The sequence below is a fragment of the Triturus cristatus genome, chromosome 4_1 (genome assembly GCF_964204655.1).
Source record: "Triturus cristatus chromosome 4_1, aTriCri1.1, whole genome shotgun sequence".
Classification (NCBI taxonomy): Eukaryota; Metazoa; Chordata; class Amphibia; order Caudata; family Salamandridae; genus Triturus; species Triturus cristatus.
Window position 1 is genome coordinate 351,821,221 of NC_140585.1, and position 26,597 is coordinate 351,847,817.

Sequence of the window (26,597 nt, forward strand, 5' to 3'; positions counted from 1 at the left end):
TCAAACCTTAGCCAGGTACTCCCTGAAGACTTGTTCCCTGATGGGCACATATTCTCGTGAACGGAGGATACCCATTTTCAAGATGCTCCCATAATGGACCAGTTTGTACTGCGGTGGCTGCAGAAGGCGATTAGAGCCCAGAGCCCCGGCTACCCCCTTGAGCCAGACGACTTGCCTCCTCTGACATTGCTCATCATGGACACTGGTGGGGAACATTTGATATCCAAATTGTACAAATCGTGCTTGATGCTGCTCCCTACCTGGGTACTGCCTGGAAACAAGACCTCACACCCACTTACAGACTTCCAATGGCACTACTGCTGCAGGCAGACATGCCTGGTATCTCTTAATCATTGTCACAAACTACTTCACTTTAAGTTCTTATGGTGGGCATACGTCACACAGACTAAAGTACATCGGATGGACTCCTCCCATTCCCATGAACGTCCCAAATATCATTCACCATCTGCTGACTTCGTCCATATGGCATGGACCTGCGAAAAAGTGGCCAAATACTGGCGGACTATATTTGTGGAACTGTCACGTATGACTTAAATTGCACTCACACCTGCCCCATTAATGGCACTCCTGGGGTTTGCTCATGACGTCACTCAAGCCTCGCGCTGCTTCACAGCCACTGCTCTCCTGCTTGTTAAGAGGGAGGTTGCCATATGCTAGGGTAGCAGGCATCTACCGATGCAAAAGGAATGGATCAACAGTTTAATACACTTCAACATTAATAGTGAACTATATGCACACTTACAGCCGCCAACATCCAGACCACGCGACATGACAGCCACTGCGTACATATCTCCTCATGCTTGAGGACATAGCCAGGTCACAACCTAAGTAATAATGGTCGTTCACTATGCCCATGATGTTACTGTAGGGAAACATCGCATATGGACGAGTAGCTGCCACCCAGCTCATTTGTCATGGAGGCCAGTTCTCACGCTGGCTACACAAATGCTCTTGTGGGCGCCCAAGGAAACCACCCAAGGTGAGTGACTAGGAACCCCACGGAGAGCAGTGCAGTGTGGAAACACAACTGTGTTCTCTGTAAAAGTCTATGTGTAAGTCGTGGTTGGATTTTTGAAGATTAAGGACCCTTCCCAGTAGACCCTGGAGAAACCCCATGGAAGACAGAAGGTTGGAGAGCCACTCCACCCGTGGATACCCTAGTACCCATGTTACCTACACCAGGGAATCCGGGTACATACGTGTGAATTGGTGACGGAAACTGCAGTCGAACCCAATAGAGGACTTCAGGAAAGTGCCACTGCTGAACAAGGATAAATTGTCTGGTGGAATCCGAAGGAGGATTCTAGTTGAGAGGTACTTGCAAGCAGAGGGGACAGAATCTATGTCACTCAGGAGTGACTTGGAAGACGAATGACCTCCGATGTCGAGTGTTGCAGGAGAGGTGACGAGGACCTTGACTCTGCAGCTGTAAGGACCAGGCGACGCTGAGGAAGACCAGGAGCCATGCAGGAGCTGTCCCATGAAGAATGTTGACTGCTGAGGAGTTGGTGTCCGTCGGGACCACCAACAAGCCTTCGCAAATGCATCCAATGCAGGAGCTGAAGGAGCAACATCGGGACCAGCAAGGTCAAGGGGACTCACCACAAGCAGGGGAGTCAGAGCAGGCCCGAGCAATCAGGGGGAGCCTAAAAGAAACAAAGATGACTCAACAGGACCAACAGGCCAGAGGCACTGGAGTCGCAAGAGGACCTCGAGCAGCTCACCAAAAAATACAGGCCATGGTGCACACGATGCGGTGTGGCAGAAGATTCTAGTCACTGGAGGTGCTTGAGGTTGGGGCTACTACCAGGAGCCCGAAGATCTTGGTGGAAGGAAGCCAATAAGCCTTTGCAACTGCAAGTTGACACGGTGCACAGGGGTTCGGTGATTGCTGCCCCCATAAGGGATACTGGCCTCAAACTTGGTAAGAGGGCAGGGCAGGCCACAGGAGCTTTGGAAAACCACCACCTGTGTTGCAGAACCTTTCGGAGTCCGGAGGAGCTCAGAATCAGCAGACCGGTCGACTTAGTTGCAGTGCCTGCAAATGCAGGGAAGTGACTCCTTCACTTCAAGGGAGAATCCGTCAGGTGTTTTTGAAGCCCACAGGCCTTGGAAGGTTCTTGTATGGTGCACAGAGACTATGCAGCAGACTGGAAGGGAGATGAAGTAGAGCCCAAACGAAGTCCATAGTGCCCAAACGGTAGAAGTGGTGTCTGATCTGAATCTTGTCCCACAGCGAATCTCGGGACCCACCCACAGGTAAGCCCTTAAGTACCCTAAGGAATAGGTTGGGACAATTCAGGAGACCCTCCTAGGGGAGAGTCTGGACAGGGGGGAGGTTACTTCCATGTCCTTTGTCCAATTTCATGCCAGAGCGGGAGCCAACGGCCCCCAGTACTGGTTTGAACTGGACTATGAATGGGGACACCAAATGTGCCCCATATGCAGACTTAGTCGCGGTGGCAAGCACACCCACCCGGTCCCAGTACACTAAATCCTGTCTGGGAGGTGGACATCTCCCTGTGACAGGATCCCTATTGTTCTGCCTTTCCCTGCTCGAGCATGGCTCAGCAGCAGGAGGGCAGATAGGTGTCTCTGGTTGGCAGCAACCATTTTGTGCAGTCCGGGTCTAGAAGGTTGGCACTGGGAACACAGAGCCTAACGGAGGGCTCTTCCAGTGCTTGGAACCCTACCTCCACACCGTTTACGGTGTGGAGGTAGGATTCCAACATGTTTGATACCAAGCATGATAGGATTTGTTGCAGTCAATTTTGAGATGGCCATCGCGTAATTACGCGGTGCCCCTCTATATGGTATGGGACTGCCTCACAACCCAGGAGCATGGACTCCGTAGGCGTGTCCTGATCATGCAGGGGCACCCTAACACTTAGAACCAAGCACCCTGCCTTCAGGATTGCAAAGGCCTGCTATAGGGGTGACATAGGTTTAAAGTGCATTGACCCTAGATATAGAAAACCTATATCTTTTGTAAGTGGTGCTAGTACCAGCTTACACAGGCTGCAATGGCAGGCCTGTGGTCACAGTTTGAATAGTTCCCCATGGGTGGCATAATGCATGCTTCAGCCCATGGGTGACCTCTGGGGTATCTATGCCCTGGGTACCTTAGTACCATATACTAGGGACTTATAAGGGTAAACTAGTATCCAATCTGGCATGTACCCAAGTACTGAACTTAAAAATTTAGGGAGAAAGCAGACAGACTGGGGTGTGGATTAGCAGGATCCCAGTCAGACTAGTCAACAAGAGCTTAGCACCAGGCCAAAGTGGGGGTAACCATAAAAGAAAATCATATTTTCCTACAGCTGTGCAAATTCCGACCACACTGACAAAGCTACAAAAGATAGAGGACATGCCTCTTTTTAGAAGACACTTTGTATTTTTCTTTGGCTGATTGGGCTTTCCTTCACCAAGAGTGATGTGAGGAGCCCGGGCTGTAATCAGCTCAATTCGAACAAGCATTGGCATAGCCAATAGGTCTCACCTTTGGGGCCTTAAGTATTTAATTATGCAGCACAATATCCTTGGTGCAACATCAACAGTTGCATGGCTAAACACATAAGGTCCCAAAGGCGAGACCTATTGGCTATGCCAATGCTTGTTCTTTTCGTTAAATGAATGTAAATAAACGTACCAGGCCGATTGTTCTGATATGTACTAATGACACTAAAACCTTGCTGTTATAGGAGGAGCTGATAAGCAATCTACATGGGAATGGCATAATACTTCTGTTTCTTCTTGGAACTGCTCTATCTATAGTGTATACTGTTTTTTTCTTTTTTCTAAAGAATACATTGATATTTAAAAAAGATAAACGGAGGTAGACGTTAATTGACAAAAGGCTCAAACATTTGAGCCGTACTAGAGAAAATGCGGGAAGGGGGTTAATGCAGACATCAGAATAATTCCCATGTATCTGCCCATTTACTTTTTTTATGGCATGTCTTGTCGGTTACTATGGTGCACCTCTGGTGACCAGTGATTCGTAAAACTCGCTATAACAATGCCCTTAACAAATAAGTGCATTCTGCAGATCAATAACTTGAAAAGAGAACAAAACACGCATCCTTAATATCACAACAGACATTCAAGCAACATCAGCACAACATGCGAAATTGATAACAGAGTCGCAGGGTCAATTCTACAAAGAAGCCGGTTCACTCGAGCTTGTAGCCTCTGTGCACGCATAGTACCGTGCACTTGGTAAGACAGAAAGTGCACGTATTACTTTGTAGAAACGATTGCAGCCTGACTGCACATGACAGCCCTACACACTGCAGATGATGCTGCAAAGCCTAAGGCAATGTGGGAGGCACCTTCACAACTGTTTGCCAAATATCGGAAGTCAGGGTGAAAATCATCAAAAAAGGTGCCTGGTAGTAGAGCCTTTAGAGACAAATGTGTGTATATACTGCGATAGAGCAAAGTTAGGGTGCCTCCTGCACGACCCTCAGCTCCCACTGGCGGCCCCTGCAGCTTGGCGGCCCCTGCATCCATCCACGGGGCAGAGCACGTACACACTGACTGATACAGCTGCGGGGTCTGCCAAGCCTGGCCAAGCTTCCAGCTTCTCACCTGGACTGAGCAGCCATGCACTATCACCTGGTCCCTGTCCTCCTTACGAGGAGAACCTAGACAGCGGCTCCACGCGTTCCCAGAGCTCGTCCGTCAGTCAAGAAGGACTGCGAGTTGCATCTGGCATCGTGTGGAATTACCAGGCAGCACTTGGAATGAACAGCGATTCACAGCAGTCTCATCATTGTGGAACGATTTCTGTTCATGCTAATAGCTCGTATGGGGTTGTGCGCGCAAGCGTGTTCGTCTTGCAGTCACACCAATAAAACGAAGCTGAATTAACAGAACTGATCTTACCTTTCGTACATTTTGCCATTGCTCCACAGTGAACACGGGATAGATGAGACCGAAGATGTATTAATGGCCACAGGCGAGCGCAGATGGCTCCGAAGGCATCCCGGGGGTACCGAGGAGGGCTAGCAGCCTACGTGCAGGCGTCACTCGTGTGGGTGCGCAGCTAACGGGTTCACCATCCCCAGGTATGAGCCTGTCAGCCTCACGCATGCCATGACAGAGCACAAGTGCCCGCACAGGAGAGAAGGCAGTCTGACCGAGCCGGCTTCACCACTCCCCCGTGCTCTCTCTACACGTAGGAGTGGGACTAGACGGCAGGGGGAAGCACAGTCCAGAGCCCACATTTCATCAATGAAGGGGGCGGGTCTGAGGGCTACGGAAAGAAATGCTGCCTCGCACGTCCCCTTCCACTTCCCCTCCCCTACAGAGAGAGCAATGTTGTTGCCTCAAAAGCCCACAGGGAGCGAGGCGCGAGGACTCTGAAAGCGGTAGGAGGAGTCGGCCGCGGTGCTGCGCAATCCAGGAAGTGGGAGTGCACTGAAGAGACAAGCTGCGCACTCCCCTCACAGTGGGGAGGCAGCACCACAGCTACAGAGCACCTTCACACTCAAGTTTCCACTCCTTTCGATTGAAGGGGCGAGGGCAGCGCCCCCATCTTCATCTTAAAACAGAATTTTGAATGTCTTCCAGATAAAAAACAAGCGTGCGCGCCTCGCGCTAAAAGTAAAAAAACAAAAAACTGTCTGCAAAAGTGTAAGCGTTTCCCTTGCGGGAGCGAGCAGCACCAGGAGTGATAATTGCTAATGCATGGCGCCAAAGCTCGCTCCCGCAAGGGAATCGCCAAACGTGCACGTGTTGCCATTGAAAGCAATGCAACGCGTGCATGTTTTTAGGGCGAAAAGCGAACCGATTACAAAAGGTCTTTTTTCTATGCAACGCATGCGCGCTGCGTAGGCGAGACCTAAAAACGGACGAAGTGCTGGAGGATGGAGCCCATTCAAGTGAGGCTGGAGCGGTTTGCATCACTTAAACATTTAGGTGAAGGGCTGCTATACTCCAGCAGTGCTCCCCATTTGCCCTCATTGAGGACGCTGGGAGTGGGCCAGCCACACAATGCACTTTGTGTACTATATTAAATTTACCCAGCAAAGGGAGCAAATCTGATAGGCTGACCACCTCCGAACGCTCTACTCAGAGTAATAATTCAAGTTGCAGCCTCTCTGAAATAAAGCAACAGACGTCCCACTATCTAGCAGAATGAAGCAAACCTCTCCTACACAAACACAGCAGTTTCAGGTCAAACCAGCTTAAAACCCAGAGCTGGAAGCTCCATGTACAAGGGCACTTGCTTGGCAGCGTTCATTTTCGAGTGCCTCTAGTGGTTTGAGGACTGATGTTTTGGATGAATAAATCATCCAGATCTTCCACTTCATGTTGTACCATCTTAGAGAGGGTCACAGTATAATTAATTGTTAAACCCATTCTGATTTAAGAGTTCTTAACAGGTACAATGTTTATATTTCTGAAGTTTCATTTGTTTTACATGTTAACAGTATGTTAAGAGAAAGTAGAACTGTCAGCATAAAGCACAATACGTTTGAAGAATAATTTGAAGAATAAATTCCACTTGAGCTCGGCCACGTGTTAAAGAAATAAATGTGAATATACGACGTTACTTCGCATGCGTTTAGTACGCATGCCATTACTACGCGGTCAATAGTATGACCGCGTTTTTGGTTCGCATTCCTTTCCTACGCAATTCGGAACAACGAATTGCAGTAGGGATTGCTGGATGTTGGAATAGTATAATTTACTATTCCAACTCCAGTCTATGCGGACACTAGGGAAGGTGTTGGATTTTAAATCCAACACCTTCCCCCCCCTAACGCAAGTCGCTGTTCCAACTTGCGTAGTAAAGGTTTTCTAAGTAAAAACGCGTGCGTACTAACGTCCGCATAGTAATGGCATGCGAAGTAACGCATGCTAGGTAAACGACGTTTACCAATAAATGTGACTTAAGTAGCTGTAAAAAGAGGAATTACCTTGGTCATTGGGAGTATGTGACGGGATATTTGATTGGTGCTCTGGGCTGGGCACGCCAAGGCGGTGTTTATCACTTGTAGAAGAGCCCTGGTCAGCACCTGCAGGTAACACAAAGGTCAACATGGCAAGGTTAAATAGGCGGTCTAGATATTGAAGTTAAACCGACAGGAACTAGTATCTTCATGCCACACAGGTATACACGAAGCTTCTCACCATGTCCTCTTCAGAACAAATGCACATCGGGTAATTAAATATTCTGCAAGAATAATGCTGTTTATGGATTACATATATTTTTTGTTTGTGCCACTGGTTGACAAGCACACTGACTGGCGATGGCGTTTGTTTATGATTGCGAACATTTAGGGAATGCGAGTGAAAATACTGAATATAACATGCATGCTGCTCTGGGGGACCTGGCACAAACATGCTATCAGTATGTATAACACGCCACTGAAAACTGCTCCTGCCCTCTCTCCGAAATGTGAGCAAAACGACTTATGAATTGTGTTGCTTGATGAAAGATTGCTTACTGTAACTAATGGAAGGAGCTCAGAGGGGGTTTTGGAGAGAAGGGGATATTTAATTCAGGCTGATACTCCAGATCAAATGGACGAAGGAGAAAGTGGCTACTGTCACCCCGCAATGGTGCGATAGTTGTGCAGGCGGGTAGTGAATCAAGGAAGGGAAGTTAAGGATTTTTGGGAGCCCTGGCCAAATGTATTTTGGGGGCCCCTGTTCGGAACAGCTTTGATTTTGATAGAGCGTCACGTTATTCTGAAATTTGTAGGGGTGCATCATATTCACTGTTAGTCCGCACCCACATATTAATCGAAGTAGGTTAGGTGTGACATAGAAATGTATCACTAGAATTGTTTAACATAGGAGTGATTAGAAATGCAATCGTGCTTTTCATGATAAGTAATGCTGCAGATCATTGCGAATGTATTTTAGTAAACGCAAAATGTTTGATTTTCACGTAATGCAATGTGTTAGTTTAAACGTGCGCCATGTTAAAGTTGCACGTGCAGTTTGCTTATTCATGTATATAAGAGTAATGAACTAATGCTTAAAGTGTGATTTAGTAATATGTTTAACAGTGTAAAGGGCTGATCGCATATACGCTTAAAGAGAAAGGCCTGTTCATTTTCTTATGTTAGCTAAACATTGTAGGCCGAAAATGATTTCCCTTGGTAAATGCTTTGGGTTTCAGGAGAATGGAAAATCTTAGGGAAGAGAAAAGTTTTCGTTCCCATGTTTCTGTTGCAGGTGCAAGGGCATTTAGCTCGTTAGAGAGACTAGGTCTTTGTTTTAGGAGTTAGGATGGTACGAGAATGCAACAGGGAGTACATTGGAATGTGCGGATGATACTTTCAGTGGAGAAGGTGCCTGGGACCCAAGGTCAAGCTAACCGTCGTTGGATGGAGTACAAGTTTCACTGGAAAAGTACTGGAAGAAGATCTGGCTGAAGAGGTGTGCCGAAGGGTGTGTTCTACGTTTTTGGGATTTTGTAATAGGGACAGTGCCCCGTGGGTTGAGCAGTTGAGGTGTAGATGGGAAGCTAGAAGGAGCATCTTAGAACGAGCTCTGACTAAGTGAATGTACTTCAAAGGAAGTCTTCACTTCTGACACCTTTTTTTACTCTCTTGTCTGGGAGGGAAATGCTAGGTAGGGATGTCACCTTAGAGATAGAGTAGGGAAAGACTAACTGATTTTCTTTTAGGCTAATGGTTTCAGATATAGAGATTGGACTAACTATTGTTTTATTGATGCTTTTAGAATGGATTATCCTCTTTATTCTTCGTATGAGACTCTTGCGTAGAATTTCCTTTGCATTAGTGCCCATTTATTTTCTTCACCTTGTATTGAGGTGCTTGTATGTGCATTTATTCTTGGTTGTAATAAAATCTTAAAAATTTAGATTCGGAGTAAGTGGTCCTTTGGAATTGAGATTTGATTCTGTTAATTATGTATGGAGATATGAATTTTCTCCCCTCTACACTATTTAGCAGATAAAAAGATCCTGGCGACCTGAGAGGATTCTTGGAGATTATAAGGTGGGCAAGAATCCGGTCCTATCAGTTGGTAGCAGAGTAGGATGGTTATCTCTGATAGTGAGGGGAGATCTAGGTCAAGATAAGAGATTCTAGAGGCCCATAGAAGTCAAGTGATGGTGACTCATCGGATGGCGAGCAGCGGACGACAGCAGTTGATTGAGATTGATGGAGTGTAGCGGTGCGGCGGAAAGCAGCAGTTCGTAGAGGAGTGAGTATGAATAGGGCGATATGTTTGTAGATTGCGATGTTGATTTGATTGCGTGATGTCTTGCGGAGTTGGAGTGAGTGTTGAGTGATTGTGAGATCAGGCTGTGAGCGCACGCAGCCCGGGAAAATCTTAGGTTCGACAAGTAGCTTAAGTGATTGTGGTGTAGAAGACACCCAAGGTAGATTTTGTTGACCACCGAAAGGGGATCGTGAGACGTCATCGATTACTTAGACCGAGCTAGAGGGAGCAAATGTGTGAGTAACCGACGCTGGTCGTGGGTTGCTGTACGTGGAATTATGAGTGATTGCAACCTATCAGTTGAGGTGATTGTCCAGTCGTTTTGCGGACAGACAGTTGCCAGTTTAGGTCGACAAATTGGACAGATAATTACTTCAGAGTGTGAATGGGACGAATGCAAGGGTGAGAAGTGAATTGTGAAGGAGGGAAACTGCTGCGAGCAGAAGAAAAGTAACGTCAGAAGGGGTCGTGCTGAGATAGGTTGGTTGGTGTGAGTCGCGCTGCTATTGGTGGATTGACATCAGGAAGTGAACGGAAACATTGTGTGCGAGCGAAAATGTGTTCATCATGAAATGTTTTAAGGTTTTCCGAGAACTATGTAGAGGTGACAAACATGTGGTTACTCTAGGGGGAGAAGAAGCCCCTCCCGAGGATACTCCGGCACATTACATGGCAAGAAATATGGGTTGGCATACTATAATTTGGCTTGAAAATTGGAATACAATGACACATGGTGAGGGAGAACTAGCTTTCCCACGATATGGTACTTTCAGGTTAGAGGTGTTGTATCAGTTGAAATCGAACGTCTTCGTTGCGACCTTTGCCGAGACCAACTCAGTTTGAGGCATTGCATGCATGGATCAGAGCAGCACATGACAGGAAAAGAGAACGAAGTCAAGAAAGGATGAAGAAGTCAATTAAGGCATTCCAGGATGCGAGGTGGGATGCACAAGAGAAGAGGTGGAGAGTAGAAACGAAAGAGGGAGACAGGTTGTACCCGCTACTAGAGAAGACAGACAGTGCTAAGACCAAGAGCGTAGATGACGACAGTGATACAGATGACAGTCTAGTAGAGAGATTGTTGTTAGAGACCACCTCCATATAATCCAGATTCCTATGAAGGGTAGTCGGCTCAAGCAGAAGGGACTAGCGGAATACAGACTCAGTCAGAGGTGAGTAGAAGGGAAAATCTCGACAGGAACTGAGGGCATGAAAAATCAGTCTGTAGCAAGCACAGAGGTTGGTAGAGGTGTAAGGTTACCGGATGCTCTAAAGGTACCGGTTACCATTGGACCCATTGTCTCAGTTTACGACCCAGATCAGGAGAGAGTTGGTAGTCTAGCGCAGTCGACCTCAGGATCAAGGAGTGTGGTAGAGGGAAATGGATCAGTGAGGGGGATGGAGCAGACTCCAAAACCTTTTGAATGGAGTACACCATTGCCAGCTACAGCAGACTCTTCTAGGGGACAGGTGGATGAGAGATCAGTAAGACCAAGGTCTTTGGCAGAGTCGAGGTCGGATCTGAGGATGTCGGTACCTCCTGTAAGGAATCAGTGTGAACGAATGGTAGAGAGTGAGGAGCGAGGAAATTCAGGAAACGGACCAGTCTCTAGGAATATGGCAGAAGAGAATAGACCTCGAGATCAGGACTGCGAGTACGATAGACCTCCAGAACAGGACTGCGAGTACGATGAACGGAATGGGGCAGCTTGTCGAGAAATACTGAAGGGAGCCTTGAAAGGGAGGATGCTAGATGTGGTAAGGTTGAAAGCGGAAGTAGACGAAATAATAAGTGAAAATATGCCTCTTGAAAGGTATACATGCATGAACAAGATGAGTTACTTTTTGTAGCGAAGGATGTGACTCGCAAGGCAGGAACTGCACATGAGAAGTTGTCAGAATTGGCTAAAAGGTATGAGGTGGACCCGTCTAAAACTAAATCATTGCAGGTGAGTCATAGATTGAAGTAAAGTGACCAAGAATTGAAAGGGAAGAGGGTCATGGGGTTGAGGACTCATATCAAGGATTTGATTAAAGCAATGCGTGCATGGATCATGCTTGACAAATGGGAAGAAACGTGGTCTAAGAAGAAGAGTTCTAAAAGGACGATAGAGACGCCGCCTCCAGGTGGGGGGGGATTAAGGATGTAGGAAGTTTCCCTTTACGAGAGGTACAAAATGGAGGCTATGTGCATGTGCCTTGGAGTAGGGGTGATTTGGCTGCATTTTCGAACGATTTTCCCCGCTTGTGGGAAAAGCCCGTCGAGTGGTACAAGCAGGTTGGTCGGTTTGTCAAGATCTCAAAGGTGTTGTGGATTGATTTGAACACGTTTGACATTGTGGTTCCGAGCGATTTATGGTCGGCATGTAAAATTGCTGTTGAATGGCCAACTTCAAAACCCGAAAGCGATCCTGTTTCAAATGGTCCGTCACCCATAGTCATGAAGAAGTTTGAGCAAGTGATTACGTGGCTGAAGTCGAAAATTTCACCTCAGGATATTGATTGGGTCAAAATAGATCGGTCAGTGCAGGAGCCAAAAGAGACAGTGCACGAGTACTATGAAAGACTCTTGCAGGCCTTAAAGCAGTACAGTGGATTAGATGTCTTGGATACAAAAGACATGGGACAGTTTGTTTCGAAGTTTGTGTTGGGACTGAGGCCAGAGTTTAGTCTCATGATACAACATTTGATTTGCTGGCAAAATAAGCCGGTGGATGAGATTTTGCGGTATGCTAGGTACTGTAGTGATGAGATAGAATCGAAGCACAGGAAGTTAAAGGACAAATTAATCTTGTTCAGATGCAAACGGCTCAGGGTCAGTCTAGAGGAGGAACGTTAGGAAGGAAGCATGGAAATAACCAAGGAGGAAATCAGAATGTTCAAGGTCAGGGAAGACCCAAATCAGTTGATCCCAAGACAGGGATGGATGTGGCGACATTGAAAAAGACCACTGCGTATCATCTGTGTCACCAGGTTGGACACTGGAAACGCGAGTGTCCCTTAAATTCAAAGAATCAGGTGCAGCAAGAAGTAGAGATAGCTCAGGTACCCATACCTGAAGTAGTTCCCACGGTGACTAGACCTGGGATGGTGAAAGGGGGGACTAGAAGTCCGCAGGTGCAAGTTCCTCAGCCACCTAGGGTTCAAAATGTTCAGTAGGGAGTCCGGACTTACCAACAGATGCCCTTGTTCAAAGGGTGTGAGGAGTTCGGTCCAGACCCATTGGCAGGACGGTGCCTGAGGGGGGAGGAAGACTGCACGCTTGGAGCAGTCTTGGAGGTAGACCAGAGGAGACCATTTGTAGAAGCAGATATTGATGGTCACCCTACCACCTTTCTGGTTGACACTGGTGCTACCCGGTCTACTGTAAGATCAGCAGTAGCACCTAACCTACCCCTCTCAGGACAAGCAATTCAAGTTGTTGGTGTAGCAAATAAGAAATTGACTAGCCCATTGACAGAGCCAATTCCTGTGAGAATAGGAACATTGCGAGATCGACACCAGTTTGTGGTGTGCGACTCGAGTCCAGTTTGCCTGTTAGGAAGAGATCTGTTGTGCAAGTTGAATTGCACCATCTATTGCACACTGAAGGGAGTTGAAGTGCACACAAAGGATGATGATGCGACCTTCAAGGTTGCAAATCAGCGCGTGTGTGTATAGAAATGTATCCGGTGCTGACAGTGGAGGAACTCCCACTTGATTTGAGGGATTCTGTGTCACTTGATGTGTGGGACCTCAGTGGTAAAGAGATCGGATTTGTCAAAGGAGTAGAGCCAGTGAAGGTTCAGGTCAAGCCGAATGTAGAATTTCCTAGGACGCCACAGTACAATTTGTCACCTGAGACTATTGCAGGGATTAATTGAGTCTATGATCAAGCAGGGAATTCTGAAAGATCATGGGTAGCCCATGTAATTCACCTATCATGGGACTACAGAAACGGAGTGGGAAATTCAGGATTGTGCAGGACCTGCGAAAGATCAATGAGATAGTTGTTCCATGTTGTCCGGTGGTACCGAATCCATCTGTGATCCGGTTTCAAATTCCATGTGAAGCCGAGTGGTTTTCAGTGATCGATTTGTGTCAACCATTCTTCTCTATACCGCTCCATGAGGTGATCCAATTTCTTTTTGCGTTCTGGCTGGAGAACCGTGTGTTAACGTGGTGTCGTATCCCACAGGGGTACACAGAGTCCATCGATCTTTAATCAGATCGTGAAGAAGAATCTTGAAAGTCTTGTGTTGCCGCAGAACTCTGTTCTGGTGCAATACATTGACGACTTGCTCGTTGCTTCAGAAACTGAGGACGCTTGCAGAATTGATACCATTGCTTTACTGAATCATTTGGCAGAGAATGGACACAAGGTGTCCCCGAACAAATTGCAGTACTGTCTGAGTGAAGAACAGTATTTGGGTCACAGAATTGAGAAAGGCAGGAGAAAGGTGTCACCAGATCGCATTGAGGCTATTATGAATATGCCTGTGCCCACCACCCAGAGAGAAGTCAGAAGGTTCTTAGGGATGGTTGGTTATTGTCGCCAATGGATTCCCAACTTCTCCTTTGAAGCGAAGCCTTTGCAACGGCTGACGCACAAGGATGTGAGTGATCCGGTACCATGGGATGATTGTTTGATGTCATTTTTGAGGCTGAGAGAAACCTGTGTCGTGCTCCAGCTTTGGGGATACCGGATTACAACAAGGCATTCACATTGTTCTGTTGCGAGAGAGAAGGTTGTGCATTGTCAGTTCTGACTCAGAATCATGGAGGTGTCCGTAGACCAGTTGCCTACTTTTCAGCTACTTTAGATCTGGACAACGCAGAAGCTACTGGGTGTCTTAAATCCGTTGCTGCAACAGGTGTCAGCATTTAAAGGTGTGAGTATTGTAATGGGCCATCCACTTACAGTTTATGTGCCACATTCTGTTGAACTGTTGATGACAAGGACCAAAACACAGCACCTCACGAACAACAGGTTAACACGTTACGAGCAAGTTATACTTCCTGCAGAAAATGTGACTTTGAAGAGGTGTTCTGATTTAAATCCCGCAACATTGATGCCTATTCCAAATGTAGATGATGAAGAATGTGAGGATCACAATTGTTTCGATGTGACTGAACTATGCACCCAACCGAGACCAGACATTGTTGATGAACTGCTCCCTGACCCTGATTAAATTTTCTTTGTGGACGGTTCATGTTTAAGAGACGATGTTGGTCGATTGAGAGCAGCGTTTGCTGTATGTATCATCACTGGAGTGGTTGAGGCTGCTTGTTTAGAGGGAGTACACTCCGCACAGGTAACTGAAATCATTGCTTTGACCCGTGCCTGTTTGGCTGCTGATCAGATCCGGATAACGATTTACACTGACCGTCCGTACGGGTTGGGTATGGTTCACGATTTAGGACAGTTATGGTCACAGAGTGGGTTCATGACATCTTCTGGTTCGCCAATTAGAAATGGGGAATATGTGAGACAGTTGTTGGAAGCATTACAATGTCCGAAGGAAATTGCAGTTGTCAAATGTTCAGCACACAGAAAAGAGTGATTTTGTTTCACTGGGAAGTAATTATGCGGATGAGGTTGCCCGGTTCTGTGCAGAACAAGGATGCATATTTACTGGAGGGTATACTGGAGAAAGCCAAGAAAGAACCGCGCTCAGCAGGTTAGCCATGGCCGATACGTGGGAGGAACTAAAACGATTGCAGGACGAGGTTCCTGATCAAGAACGAGATAGCTTGATACGAGCGGGATGTGAGAAGGGAGATGTGGATGTGTGGGTTTCGAGTGATGGACGAGCTGTGTTACCGGAAAATCTGTTGAACCCAATGGCGAGATTGATACATGGTGCAGTACATCTTGGTAGAGATGCAATGGTGCGAGTGTTCAGACAGACATGGTACAATCCGAAGTTTTGTGCGGTTGCTGAAGCTGTGTGTCAGAGGTGTGTTACATGTCAGCAGATTAATGCAGGAAAGAAGACTGCTGTGACTGAGTCACATTGGAAGGTCAGGAGGACCTTTCAATAGGATGCAGTTGGACTTTATCGAGATGCCAAAGTGTAATGGGTTGAGGTACATCTTAGTTGTGGCATGTGTCTTTTCAAGGTGGGTGGAGGCTTACCCAACACGTAGGTGTAACACACTCACTGTAGCTAAGCTGTTGAGGGAACTTATCCCTAGGTTCGGTTTTCCGACCTCTTTGGAGTCGGATAGAGGGACACACTTCCACAGTGAGATCATGAAATTGCTCTGTGCAGCCTTGAATGTTGGTCACAGATTGCATTGCAGTTATCGACCAGAGACTTATGGAACTGTGGAACAAGTTAATGGGACTTTGAAAGCGCGGATGGCGAAAGTGTGTTCGACATCCCTGAAATGGCCTGATGCACTGCCCTTGGTCCTCATGAGCCTTCGTAGTGTTCCTGATAGGAGAACGGGGTTGTCACCACACGAGATACTGATGGGGAGGGCAATGCGATTACCAGCGATACCTGCTACTGCTTTGATTAACATCACAGATTACTTGATTCTCGACTACTGTAAGGGACTGGCTGACGTAGTCCGTTCTGTGTCCCAGCAGGTGCAAGCAGCAACTGTTCCAGCCGCAAGTGATCTGTGCCACGACTTGTGCCCGGGAGACTGGGTGCTTGTGCGTAAACACGTGAGGAAGAGTTGCCTGGATGTTCGCTGGCGTGGCCCGTACCAGGTAATACTGGTCACGAACACGGCAGTGAAGTGTAGGGGACTGCCGAACTGGGTGCATGCCTCCCATACCTGCAGAGTTCCAGCACCCTTGGAAGATACAGCCCCTCTCATAAATGAAAATCCAGCTGAGGTGGCAGGGCACTCGGAGAGGGCAAGCCAAGCTGTGAGGGTTGCTGATGCAGTTGGTTGTGTACTAGATCGAGCTGAAAGGGGTTGTGCAAATCAAAGCCCTGAATTTGACTCAGACGGAGAAAGTATTGCTGTAGGAGGAGTATAGTCAAATTCTGCTGAAGAAGGAAGTGGTACACAGGGTACCCAAAGGGAGAGCAGAAGTGCCACAGAAGGAGAAAGTTTGGCCACTGAGTCAGAGACGGCTGAACTTGAGATTGGAACCTGAAAAAGATCTTGCCACAGATTCTGAAACGTCTGAATCTGAACAGAGTGACGAAGAGCAAGCTCGGGGTAGCCTGAGAAGATCCAGGAGAATAAAAGTTCCGTGTCAAAGGTACGCCTCACCAGAGTGGACATGCGCTGTGACTGATGCCAGGAGTGTTGAGCTTGGGGAGGCTGAGGTCTTTGACGCTGGTCAGCAATTCTCTGAATCTGAAAATAGACATGCTGCTGTTGGTTCAAGGGGTGGAAATCGAAGGAATACTGACTCTCAATATTCAGAATCCACCACTTCTGAGCAAGATTCGTGAATTGATTCTGGAGACGCTGGTTTTTCCAACTTTTGGTTATGTACCAACGCATCAAGAATTAGTGGTGCTTCGTCTTGAACTTTTGCAACACGTTTTAGAAATTTTGGGAGCTGATATTATTTTGGACTGAAGGTGAACTTTGTTGTATATGAAAGTCTAAAAGAAGATCACCTAGGCCCGAGTAGAAGAAGAATACATTTAGGGACTTTACTTCAAGACGACGAAAGAGGGCTAGGGAAGTCTTTTTGTGGACTGTGTAAATAAGGAACTGAAAGTTGCAAGGGGATTTCCAGCTTTTGAAGTGTCGTTTGAACTGGTTGACAAGCGATATCTGGAGGAGAAAGAGACTCTTAATTGTTGCTGTCAAGCCAAGAACTTTGAGAACATTGCAAAGATGGTAGATGCTGGAAATACTCACCGTAGGTCTAAATTACTGATAGGTACACTTATAGGGTTGGTGATAGTTTATATAGTCATAATAGTCATAGCCTCATATATTGTTTCACATGAGCAGGAAGGGGAGGTACAGGAAACACCTACGCCTACCACTTCTAGCCAAAAGGAGGTTACTATAGGAGCTAAAAGCTTTACTAATCGAAGAGTCGTAGATTTCACATAGATATATCTAGAAGTGATTTTAAGCTTAATGCGTTTGCAAAGCTGCTGTACGACTATGTTGATGCGATGGATGCGAAAGACTTGTGTGCATGCAGTTACCTTCTTCTGTGGATGAGGGTATTAGATACTATCATCTTCCACTGACGTATGGAATTTCTTGTAGTTTGTTGCTTAGTATTTTCTATGAAAGAGGTCAGTTTGAGTATTTCTTTTCCAATTACGATGCAGTACTTCCTGAAGTTCCAGCTTATAAGCATTTGAAATAATACGATTATTACAAGTCAGAGGACAGACTTCGGAAGTATTTCATACAGTCTTTGGAACTGGATACGGCTTATGCTCACCGGCATAATTTAACATGTTCATTGTCAGATACAGAGAAGATGTTTATAGGTCAAGTAGAAGATAGATATAGAAAACTAACTGAGACACGAAATACAGGAGATAGTCCAGTAGATTGGACTGATGAGGAAAGATTACTCAGATCTAAGGGGAGTTATGGACCCATAGCACTGGACCAGGTGCAAAAGGGGAAGTTGTGTGTGAGACGTCCCCAGACCTACTATGAAAAGGTTTCGGTAGGGCAAAGTACGTGTGATCATATCTTCACGATGGAAGATTCAGCGAAGAACTTCTTGCAATGCTCGGTCCAAGTGATTCCAACTGTTTATTTTGTGTGCGGAAGGAATGCCTATGGGAGATTGCCTGCGAATTGGTATGGTACATGTTATTTGGGAATTATTTTCCCGAAAATCTATCATGCAGAAGACTTGGAGCTTTTGGAAACTGGACATCATTCTAGAGTAAAAAGAGCTGCGAGTGCAGGGACGGTGATTGGAGATATTTTTGGAGCAATGATACCGAGTTTGGGTGTGGTTTTGAATGATGTGAAGATAAGAAGGTTGGCGACTGTGGTTGATGAGTTGTCAATGAATACAGCAAGGTCTTTGATATTAATGGATGGAGAGATGTTGTCGATAAGGACGATGGTTTTGCAGAATCGCCTTGCTTTAGATGTATTATTAGCAAAGGAGGGCGGAGTCTGTAAATTATTGAAAGTTCAGGAATGTTGCACGTATATTCCAGACAACAGCAAGGATCTGGAGAGATATATAGATAACATTACCACGATTCATCAAGAGATTGAAGATTTGACTAAAGAAGGCGTGTGGTTAACGGATTTGGTCGTGTGGGAAGTTGGTTTGCGAATTTGAGAAAGGGGTTCCTTGGGTTTGTGCTAAAACCTCTCATTGTTGTGGTTTGTGTGATCTGCTTGTGGGGTCTCAGAGCTTACAAGTGGTACAGAGGAAACCGGATTGAAAGAGCTCAGAGCGAGTGAAATGCGAATGGCTAGACTGCAGGACAGTCAATATCGGAATATCAAGAATATGGAGAGATTCCGACTGGGGAGGATGGCAACAAGTACTGTTTAGGTCGGTTCTTTCTCCAAGGGAATTAATTGTGTGATGACATTCGTCATCAAAGGGGGGGGGGAACTGATAGAGCTTCACGTTATTATGACATTTGTAGGGGTGCATCATATTCACTTTTAGTCCGCACCCACATATTAATCGAAGGTGTGACATAGAAATGTATCACTAGAATTGTTTAACATAGGAGTGATTAGAAATGTAATCATGCTTTTCATGATAAGTAATGCTGCAGATCATTGCGAATGTATTTTAGTAAACGCATAATGTAAGATTTTCACGTAATGCAATGTGTTAGTTTAAACGTGCGCCATGTTAAAGTTGCACGTGCAGTTTGCTTATTCATGTATTTAAGAGTAATGAACTAATGCTTAAAGTGTGATTTAGTAATATGTTTAACAGTGTAAAGACCTGAACGCATATACGCTTAAAGAGAAAGGCCTGTTCATTTTCTTATGTTAGCTAAACATTGTAGGTCGAAAATGATTTCCCTTGGTAAAGGCTTTGGGTTTCAGGAGAATGGAAAATCTTAGAGAAGAGAAAAAGTTTTCGTTCCCATGTTTCTGTTGCAGGTGCAAGGACATTTAGCTCGTTAGAGAGACTAGGTCTTTGTTTTAGGAGTTAGGATGGTACAAGAAGCCAGCAGGGAGTACATTGGAATGTGCAGATGATACTTTCAGCGGAGAAGGTGCCTGGGACCCATGGTCAAGATAACCGTCGTTGGATGGAGTACAAGTTTCACTGGAAAAGTACTGGAAGAAGACCTGGCTGAAGAGGTGTGCCAAAGGGCATGTTCTATGTTTTTGGGATTTTGTATTGGGGACAGTGCCCCGTGGGTTGAGCAGTTGAGGTTTAGATGGGAAGCTAGAAGGAGCATCTTAGAACGAGCTCTGACTAAGTGAATGTACTTCTAAGGAAGTCTTCACTTCTGACAACTTTTTTTACTCTGTCTGTGAGGGAAATGCTAGGTAGGGATGTCACCTTAGAGATAGAGTAGGTAAAGACTAACTGATTTTCTTTTAGGCTAAGGGTTTCAGATATAGAGATTGGACTAACTATTGTTTTATTGATGCTTTTAGAATTGATTAGCCTCTTTATTCGTATGAGACTCTTGCGTAGAATTTCCTTTGTATTAGTGCCCATTTATTTTCTCCACCTTGTATTGAGGTGCTTGTATGTGCATTTATTCTTGGTTGTAATAAAATCTTAAAAATTTAGATTCGGAGTCAGTGGTTTGATTTGATTCTGTTAATTGTGTATGGAGATTTGAATTTTCTCCCCTCGACACTATTTAGCAGATAAAAAGATCCTGGCGACCTGAGAGGATTCTTGGAGGTAGGCAAGAATCCAGTCCTATCAATTTTATGATCCAGTTTCAGCCGTTTCATGCCCTCTTTGGTAACATTCTAAACACGTGTACATCTAATATTCAGGGATAGTGATGTGTGTTTTCAGTATTGCAACACAGCAGCAGCTCATTAGTATTACTGAAAATAATCTGCCACACCCTCCCATTTCTCATATGTGAGGTCCCATACTGATCCAAAAGAAACTTTTTATATGGATGTTGCATGAATCAAATATTTTCTCTGCATTTAAAATAAATGATAGAAAAAGATTATTTACAACAATCTGTTTAAAAATTATTCAAGGTCATCAGGGATAGACTCTCTGCAGAACATAGCTGGCTCTATCAGGGATCCCCTGGTGCCAGAGCTCATGTTTGCCCATGCCTTAAAACGTCTGAATGAAGGGGCAGTTGCGGCCGGCATTAATCGCAGGTAGGATTGGGAGGGGTGGAGGGGGGGGGGGGGGTTGTAATATAAACAAGCATTTGCAATGCAATAGGTCTCGCATTTATACGAGTTTGAGCTATTGGCATTGTAAATGACTGTTTTTTTTAAAACATAAATAAAAGGCACTGTCATTTACAATGCCAATAGCTCAAACTCGTATAAATGCGAGACCTATTGCATTGCAAATGCTTGTTAGTGGCTGCGTCCGCCTCGGCAATCTGTAGCGTGGAAGGAAAAAAACCGCAGCTGGTCATTTTGTACAAAAGTATAAAGTAAAACGAGCTACTGGGGATGTTATGTTGTGAGAGGAGACACACATATGACCTGCGAGAACCGAGTCCATTGAATATTGTCTGCCTGTGACACTGAACACGTCACTGTGCTCGGCACACAAACATATCCCTTAACTACAGGCAGGCCAAAGTAATCGATTTTAAAGTCAGTTGAGGGGTCGGGGAGGCTGGGATGGGGAGGGTTCTCACTTATCACTAATACAAGAGAGGCAGTATAGCCACACTCAGCGGAGAGGATATGACGTAATGGCCAGAGCTGCCGACTTTAAAACTGGGGAACTAGGTTCGAGCTCGGTGTCGGCTCAACATCCTGCGCCATCCGAAGATGAATGTGCGTGTGTAACGTAAACTAACTGGTGCTCAGGTGAAGCGCTCGGGTAGAGTTAGCGCAATATAAAACTGCAAAACAAAACAAAAACTCTGGCTTTGTCTCTTTGACTTCACGTGAACACGTCAGAAGCGATGGGACAAAGGGACAGGGGCCAGGGCTCAGTTCTGTTTAACAGGTATCCCACCGGCCCACACTCAATCCCAGCTTTTGAAAAGATGCCACGAGCCGGGACTCTTATCGGTAGGAGCAGCAGCAGCAGACCGAGAGGAGCCGGGCCCGGCAGCTGTACAATCAGAGAGCTCCGTGGAAATGCTGTGACTGGCGAAAGGTGATAAGGGGTCCTTGGAGGAGGGGGGGGGGGGGCGGGGTTCAAGGGGTGCGAGAAGCAGCCTGCCTGGGCCAGTGGCGTCTGGGGAGAGTCATCTGCTCCGCACACTGAGGCCTCGAATAGTCGAAGGTTCTTAGCTGTGCACGCTTCTTGAGTCCATTCCAGAGATAATGCTGTGAATAGTGGTTGCCGAATTGTGACTAAAAATAAATGTTATGTGACAACTGGCTTGAAAGGAAGGATGCTGGGGTAGGATTTAAGAGGGAACCGGGGAAGGGTTCAAGAAAGAAAGTGAAACCAGCCATGGCATCGTTGCTGGATGATGTTTGGGAGAAAGAGAACAAGAGCGCACTGAAGCTGACGAGGAGGGAGTGGGAGGGGGGAGTGGGGGCGGGCCGCAGTTGTAAAAGGCAGGGAGAGGGTGAGATTGAGGAAGGGAAAGATGGGGATCAAAGGAAAAAAAAAAAGGGGTGGCAAATGGTGTGCACTTTGATGTCCTCAGTGGCCGCGCGGCTCACTGAGGACATCAAAGCAAGTGATCAGGCAGTGCTTTTCAGGCTGCCAAATGGTGCGCGCGCCCGGGGCACATGCACTGTATTTGGAGGCCTGAAAAGCCACTGTTTGCACTTCCAAAACTCGCTTACTATAAGTCTCGCCAGAGCAGTGCTAAAGCGCTGTCTCAGGAGAGACCTAAAAATGAAAAAACTGACCTGTCCGCCGGACGTGTCCCGTGTTTTCTCTGATCCAGTCCTGCTCGGCGCCTGCTCCTGCTCTCCTGGCAGCCTGCCTCCCCTTCCCTAAGCAAATTGTTGTGATTGGTGGGGACGCCGCCCAGCCAGGGGCTTACAGGGGAAGCCATTTTCTCCATGTAGGCTGCATTGCAGCCTGCATGGAGAAAGGGCAGAGTGGGCACACCACTCCTCCCCTGCTCACAGAGCAGAACCCACAACCAAACACTTCTGTTCTGCTTTTTCACAGTGCGAGAGACAGAAACATAAAATGGTAGTTATTACCATTATATGTTTCTGCTTCTTGCACTGCGAGAAAGCAGTGGGGCAACGCTCCTCCTCCCTAGTGGAGGACTCTGAGCCACCAGGAGGTGAACTCTCAGTCATGGTCATCAGGCAAATTGCCAGCATCAGTGGTCAAGAGTTCCACAGGAAGCACAGAGGAGGGAGCTTGCCTTTCATGGGCTAGGGCGCCATTGAGAACTTCCGGTAAGGAAATGCACTTTCCCGCTGCTGGCCACTTCCACAGCTAATATAATAATATTGAAATGTTCTTTAACCATCTGAACAACTCAAATATTTGTTTGAAGTGAAGTAGTAACATTTTTGCACATATTTTCTCTAATATATTTCGAAACTTGGTACTGTTTAATAGCACAACGTATTCAATAATAAAAATAATGAAAATAAAATGGTTTTATAGTCCTCAGAGGTTTGAACTCCAATTGAAGTTGGGGAATGCTGAGTAACCAGTTATTGTTCAGGATAATATAACAATGGCCAAATTGAATCGTGTGCTAAATAGGAAAGGAAAAATGCAGGGGGTGCTAAATGTAAAATATTGATGCAAGAAAATAGCAGGCTAGGTTATTTTGGTTGTGGCAGAATGTCCAAAATACATGGTTTAAAGATGGAACGCACGCTATAAGGATAACTAGAAAATAAGTATTACGATTCCTCCTCTAGATTTGCACGTTAGGTAGAATTAAGTATTTCAGTACTATCAATTATATATTTGTGTAAGAAAAAAAAAATCGGGTCTTTTTGAATTGTGAAAGTCACTTAGACTTCTCTTGGAGTGCCCTTCATTGTATGCATTGACAGTCTTCTGAAAGCCAGACGTGATATTATGCCAGACCCTGTACCATTGGACACTATGGGTGTAATTCAGTAGTATTCTTGTGGAGAAAATTAAACCTCTGATGGAGTGATTTTGGCTAATGCTTTTAACCATACAAAAACTGATTCCACGGCGGACAAGGGTCGCGGCCCTTTCAGCCATGATACAACACCTGCAAAACTGAGTGCGCATCGATTCCCAGTCCGTGGGCAAGAGCACTCGTGAGAAAACTCTGGATAACCGAGGACTAGTGTCGATTGCAACTGGTGGCGGCTTGAACACGGAAATCTATAGTACCAGCGCCCAATTCACTTAAAACCACCCAACACTCCCCCATTCATCTTCTCAGGCTACTGGCAGCTCTGCTCCCGCTCACTGTCAAGATATTATGAGCCTCTCCCCAGCAGCTTGTCCATATGTCCTAATCCCGGCTGGAGTCCCCCACTCACGGCTGCTCAGCAGGAGTCATGGGATCAGCTTCAGAAGAAGGTTGCTCATTGGGTTTTCAAGCAAAAATATTTGAATGCATGGGACCATAATAATGAGATTATAATGGTGAGGAGGGTAGGCTGGCTTGGCCAGTCGAAGAAAACCAGCTTGGGACTGTATTGCAAATTTCCAGAGACCTGCTTGCGTATAAAATATATTGAGAGTAAAGGAATTCAACAGTTTAACGGAAGATCACCATTTTACCCCTTGGGTATTTTTACAAGCTTTCTATCTCCTTTCCAGACATCTGTGGTGATTCAGTCCAGACTCTTGGTGTTCCCTGCACAAATATGTTCTCTTCACTTAGGAGTTTTGAGAATATAGATTGGCTCCATGGTGACCCATCGGAGGCCAAGCTGACATTCATCAATAACGATTCACATACGTTGCACCCACTCCCTATTATCCCTGGGGGTCATTCTGAAGAGCAACAGCTTGGGATGCCAGTGTTGCATAAATACACAATGTTGCCCCTGTAACACATCCTATTATTGCCAGCTCTGGGACATCTGCTAGTGACAGTTGAGCCCTACCATTTAAAATATTAAGTTAGGACGTGGCAGGCCTCGGGGCAAAGATCAATATTGGCTTAATTTCATTAAGGGCCATCACATCATTCCGTTCCAAGAAACCTGGGACATATTGCCCCACTAATAGATGGTTACCAGTGTTTCTGCATCCCTGCTATTCCATCTCACGGTGGGTGGGTGAGCTTCTTTTTTGTTGGGGGGTTGGCCATTTGGGTGAGTTTCGCTCTACGGGAACGTTAGACCCATGGACATCCTGTGTGAATGCGTGTGTTGATTTTAAAAACCTCACCTTCTCACAGCTGCACTCACCCGCCCACAGCCTCACAGCGGATCTTAGCGCTGCCGAGGACTCGAAGGGTAAACAAACTTTGCCGCCATTTCCCGCCGCACTCTGAGGCCACGCCCCTTTTACGAGGCCACGCCTCTCTAACCAAGACCTCCTTCCTCCATAAAATATGTGCATATACCGAACGCGCAGCGGGCGAGCGCAGCGGGCGCGACGATTGCGCGTCGAAGGCGCACCTAAGTCAAGGCTGTCTGCGCCCGTCCGCGCCAGCTCCGGGCCTAGGGCCAGCCACGCTGCCAGTCAGTTACCAGCCCCGAGAATCACGTGGACCAGCACTCAGCTACTAGACCTAGGTAAAACATCCTGCCCGTCTCCCATCACTTGTAGCTTTCCCCTACCCTGCCCCATCCGGCACAAATGCCCTAATTGTCCTTTCTCACTATGTCCCGACTGGACTCGTACTAGGAACAGTACACCAACAACTAAGCAACCCCCCCTACCAACACCTACTCCATGGGTTTGGTAAATTGTCGCTCTCTACCCAGCCACGCCAATGACATATGGCTTTTACTGTCTACCTTAGCCTGGGACGCACTGTTCCTAACAGAGACTTGGATAAAAGACTCCTCCAATCCTGACATCGCCCTAGCTCTACCCACGGACTACAGTTTCACGGGACTCAGCCGTGAAGGCCCCAAAACAGGAGGAGGAATCGCGGTGATTCTAAAGAAGCACCTGAAAATCACCTCAAAAAAAATCTCTAACATTAACCCCATTGAAGCTCTGTACTTCTCTATCACTGACTCCTCCACAGCCGTTTGCTCAGGGATCCTGGTCTATAACCCCCCGAACACCTCACAATCTTCTGTCCTAGAGCTATTGGCTGCAACAGCAGATCTCTCCCTCAAACACCCCCACTTCATGGTTCTGGGAGACTTCAACCACCACGTTTATGTAAGTAGCTGTAACCGAGCCTCCCAACTCCTCGAATCTATGCAAAACATCAATCTTACGCAAAATGTAAAAGGCCCTACTCATAAAGCAGGCCATACCCTCGACCCTATTTTCTCGAACAGCGAGAAACTCAAAATCCTCCCTTCCCTACCCCTACCATGGTCCGACCATTTTCTTATACCCTTCGAGTTACCCCTGACTCTAGCTACAAAACAAGAGTCCTCCATCAGATCTCAGGGCAGAAAATGGCACAAACTTACACTTGCTGCCCTAGAACCAAACTACCACAACAGTCTAATCCCTCTCCCGGACGACGTCAACAAAGCAGTGAGTACACTAAATAGCGACCTCACGTCCGCCATCGAGAAAGTCGCGCCTCTTCAAAGCCTTTCCTCCCGTAGAAAACAACCATCGGCCCCATGGTTTACGGAAAAACTACGGGCACACAGAAGCATGTGCAAAAAGCTAGAACGACAATGGAGACAACTACGATACCGGAGCTAAAGCCCTCTATCGACAAAACCTTAAAGAGTTTCGTAAACTCAAACGCCAATCCATGAGCACTTACTTCTCTGAAACAATCGCCAAAGCAAAAAACTCGACCAAAGCCCTATTCAATATAGTGAAAGAATTCGCTCACCCCAGCGCACTCTCGACTCCTGTGCCCATGTCACAGACACTATGTGAAAACTTACCTAACTTCTTCGAAGAAAAAATTGCCAACATAGCGGCAGCAATCCTTCAGAAAGATTCCGATACCACCGAAGACCCAATCCCCAATAGCACTCATACTTTCACCTCATTCCAACAACTTAGCAAAGAACTTGCTCTAAAGCTACTTCTGGAATGTAAATCTGGCTCACCTCTGGACCCAGCACCAGCTCTTATCATAAACGAAATTGCCCCCATCATCATTAACCCCCTATTAGACATCTGGAACTCCTCACTACTCACTGGGGTTGTTCCCGCGGCCTGGAAACATGCCATGCTGATCCCTCTTCAAAAATAAAAAAACGGCGTAGACCCCTCCTGTCTAAATAACTACAGACCAATTTCACCT

The 26,597-nt window shown here is 46.3% G+C and overlaps 1 protein-coding gene across 3 annotated transcripts in view; it reads right to left on the minus strand.

Moving 5' to 3' along the window:
- The window catches only part of OVCH1 (ovochymase 1), a 1,142,331-nt gene that overhangs the window by 300,574 nt on the left and 815,160 nt on the right, over positions 1 to 26,597 (minus strand). For all 3 annotated transcript variants that reach the window (XM_085652349.1, XM_085652348.1, XM_085652347.1), the window contains exon 21: positions 6,951 to 7,049. In XM_085652349.1, coding sequence (XP_085508475.1) covers positions 6,951 to 7,049 — 99 coding nt within the window. The remainder of the gene's footprint in view (positions 1 to 6,950; positions 7,050 to 26,597) is intronic.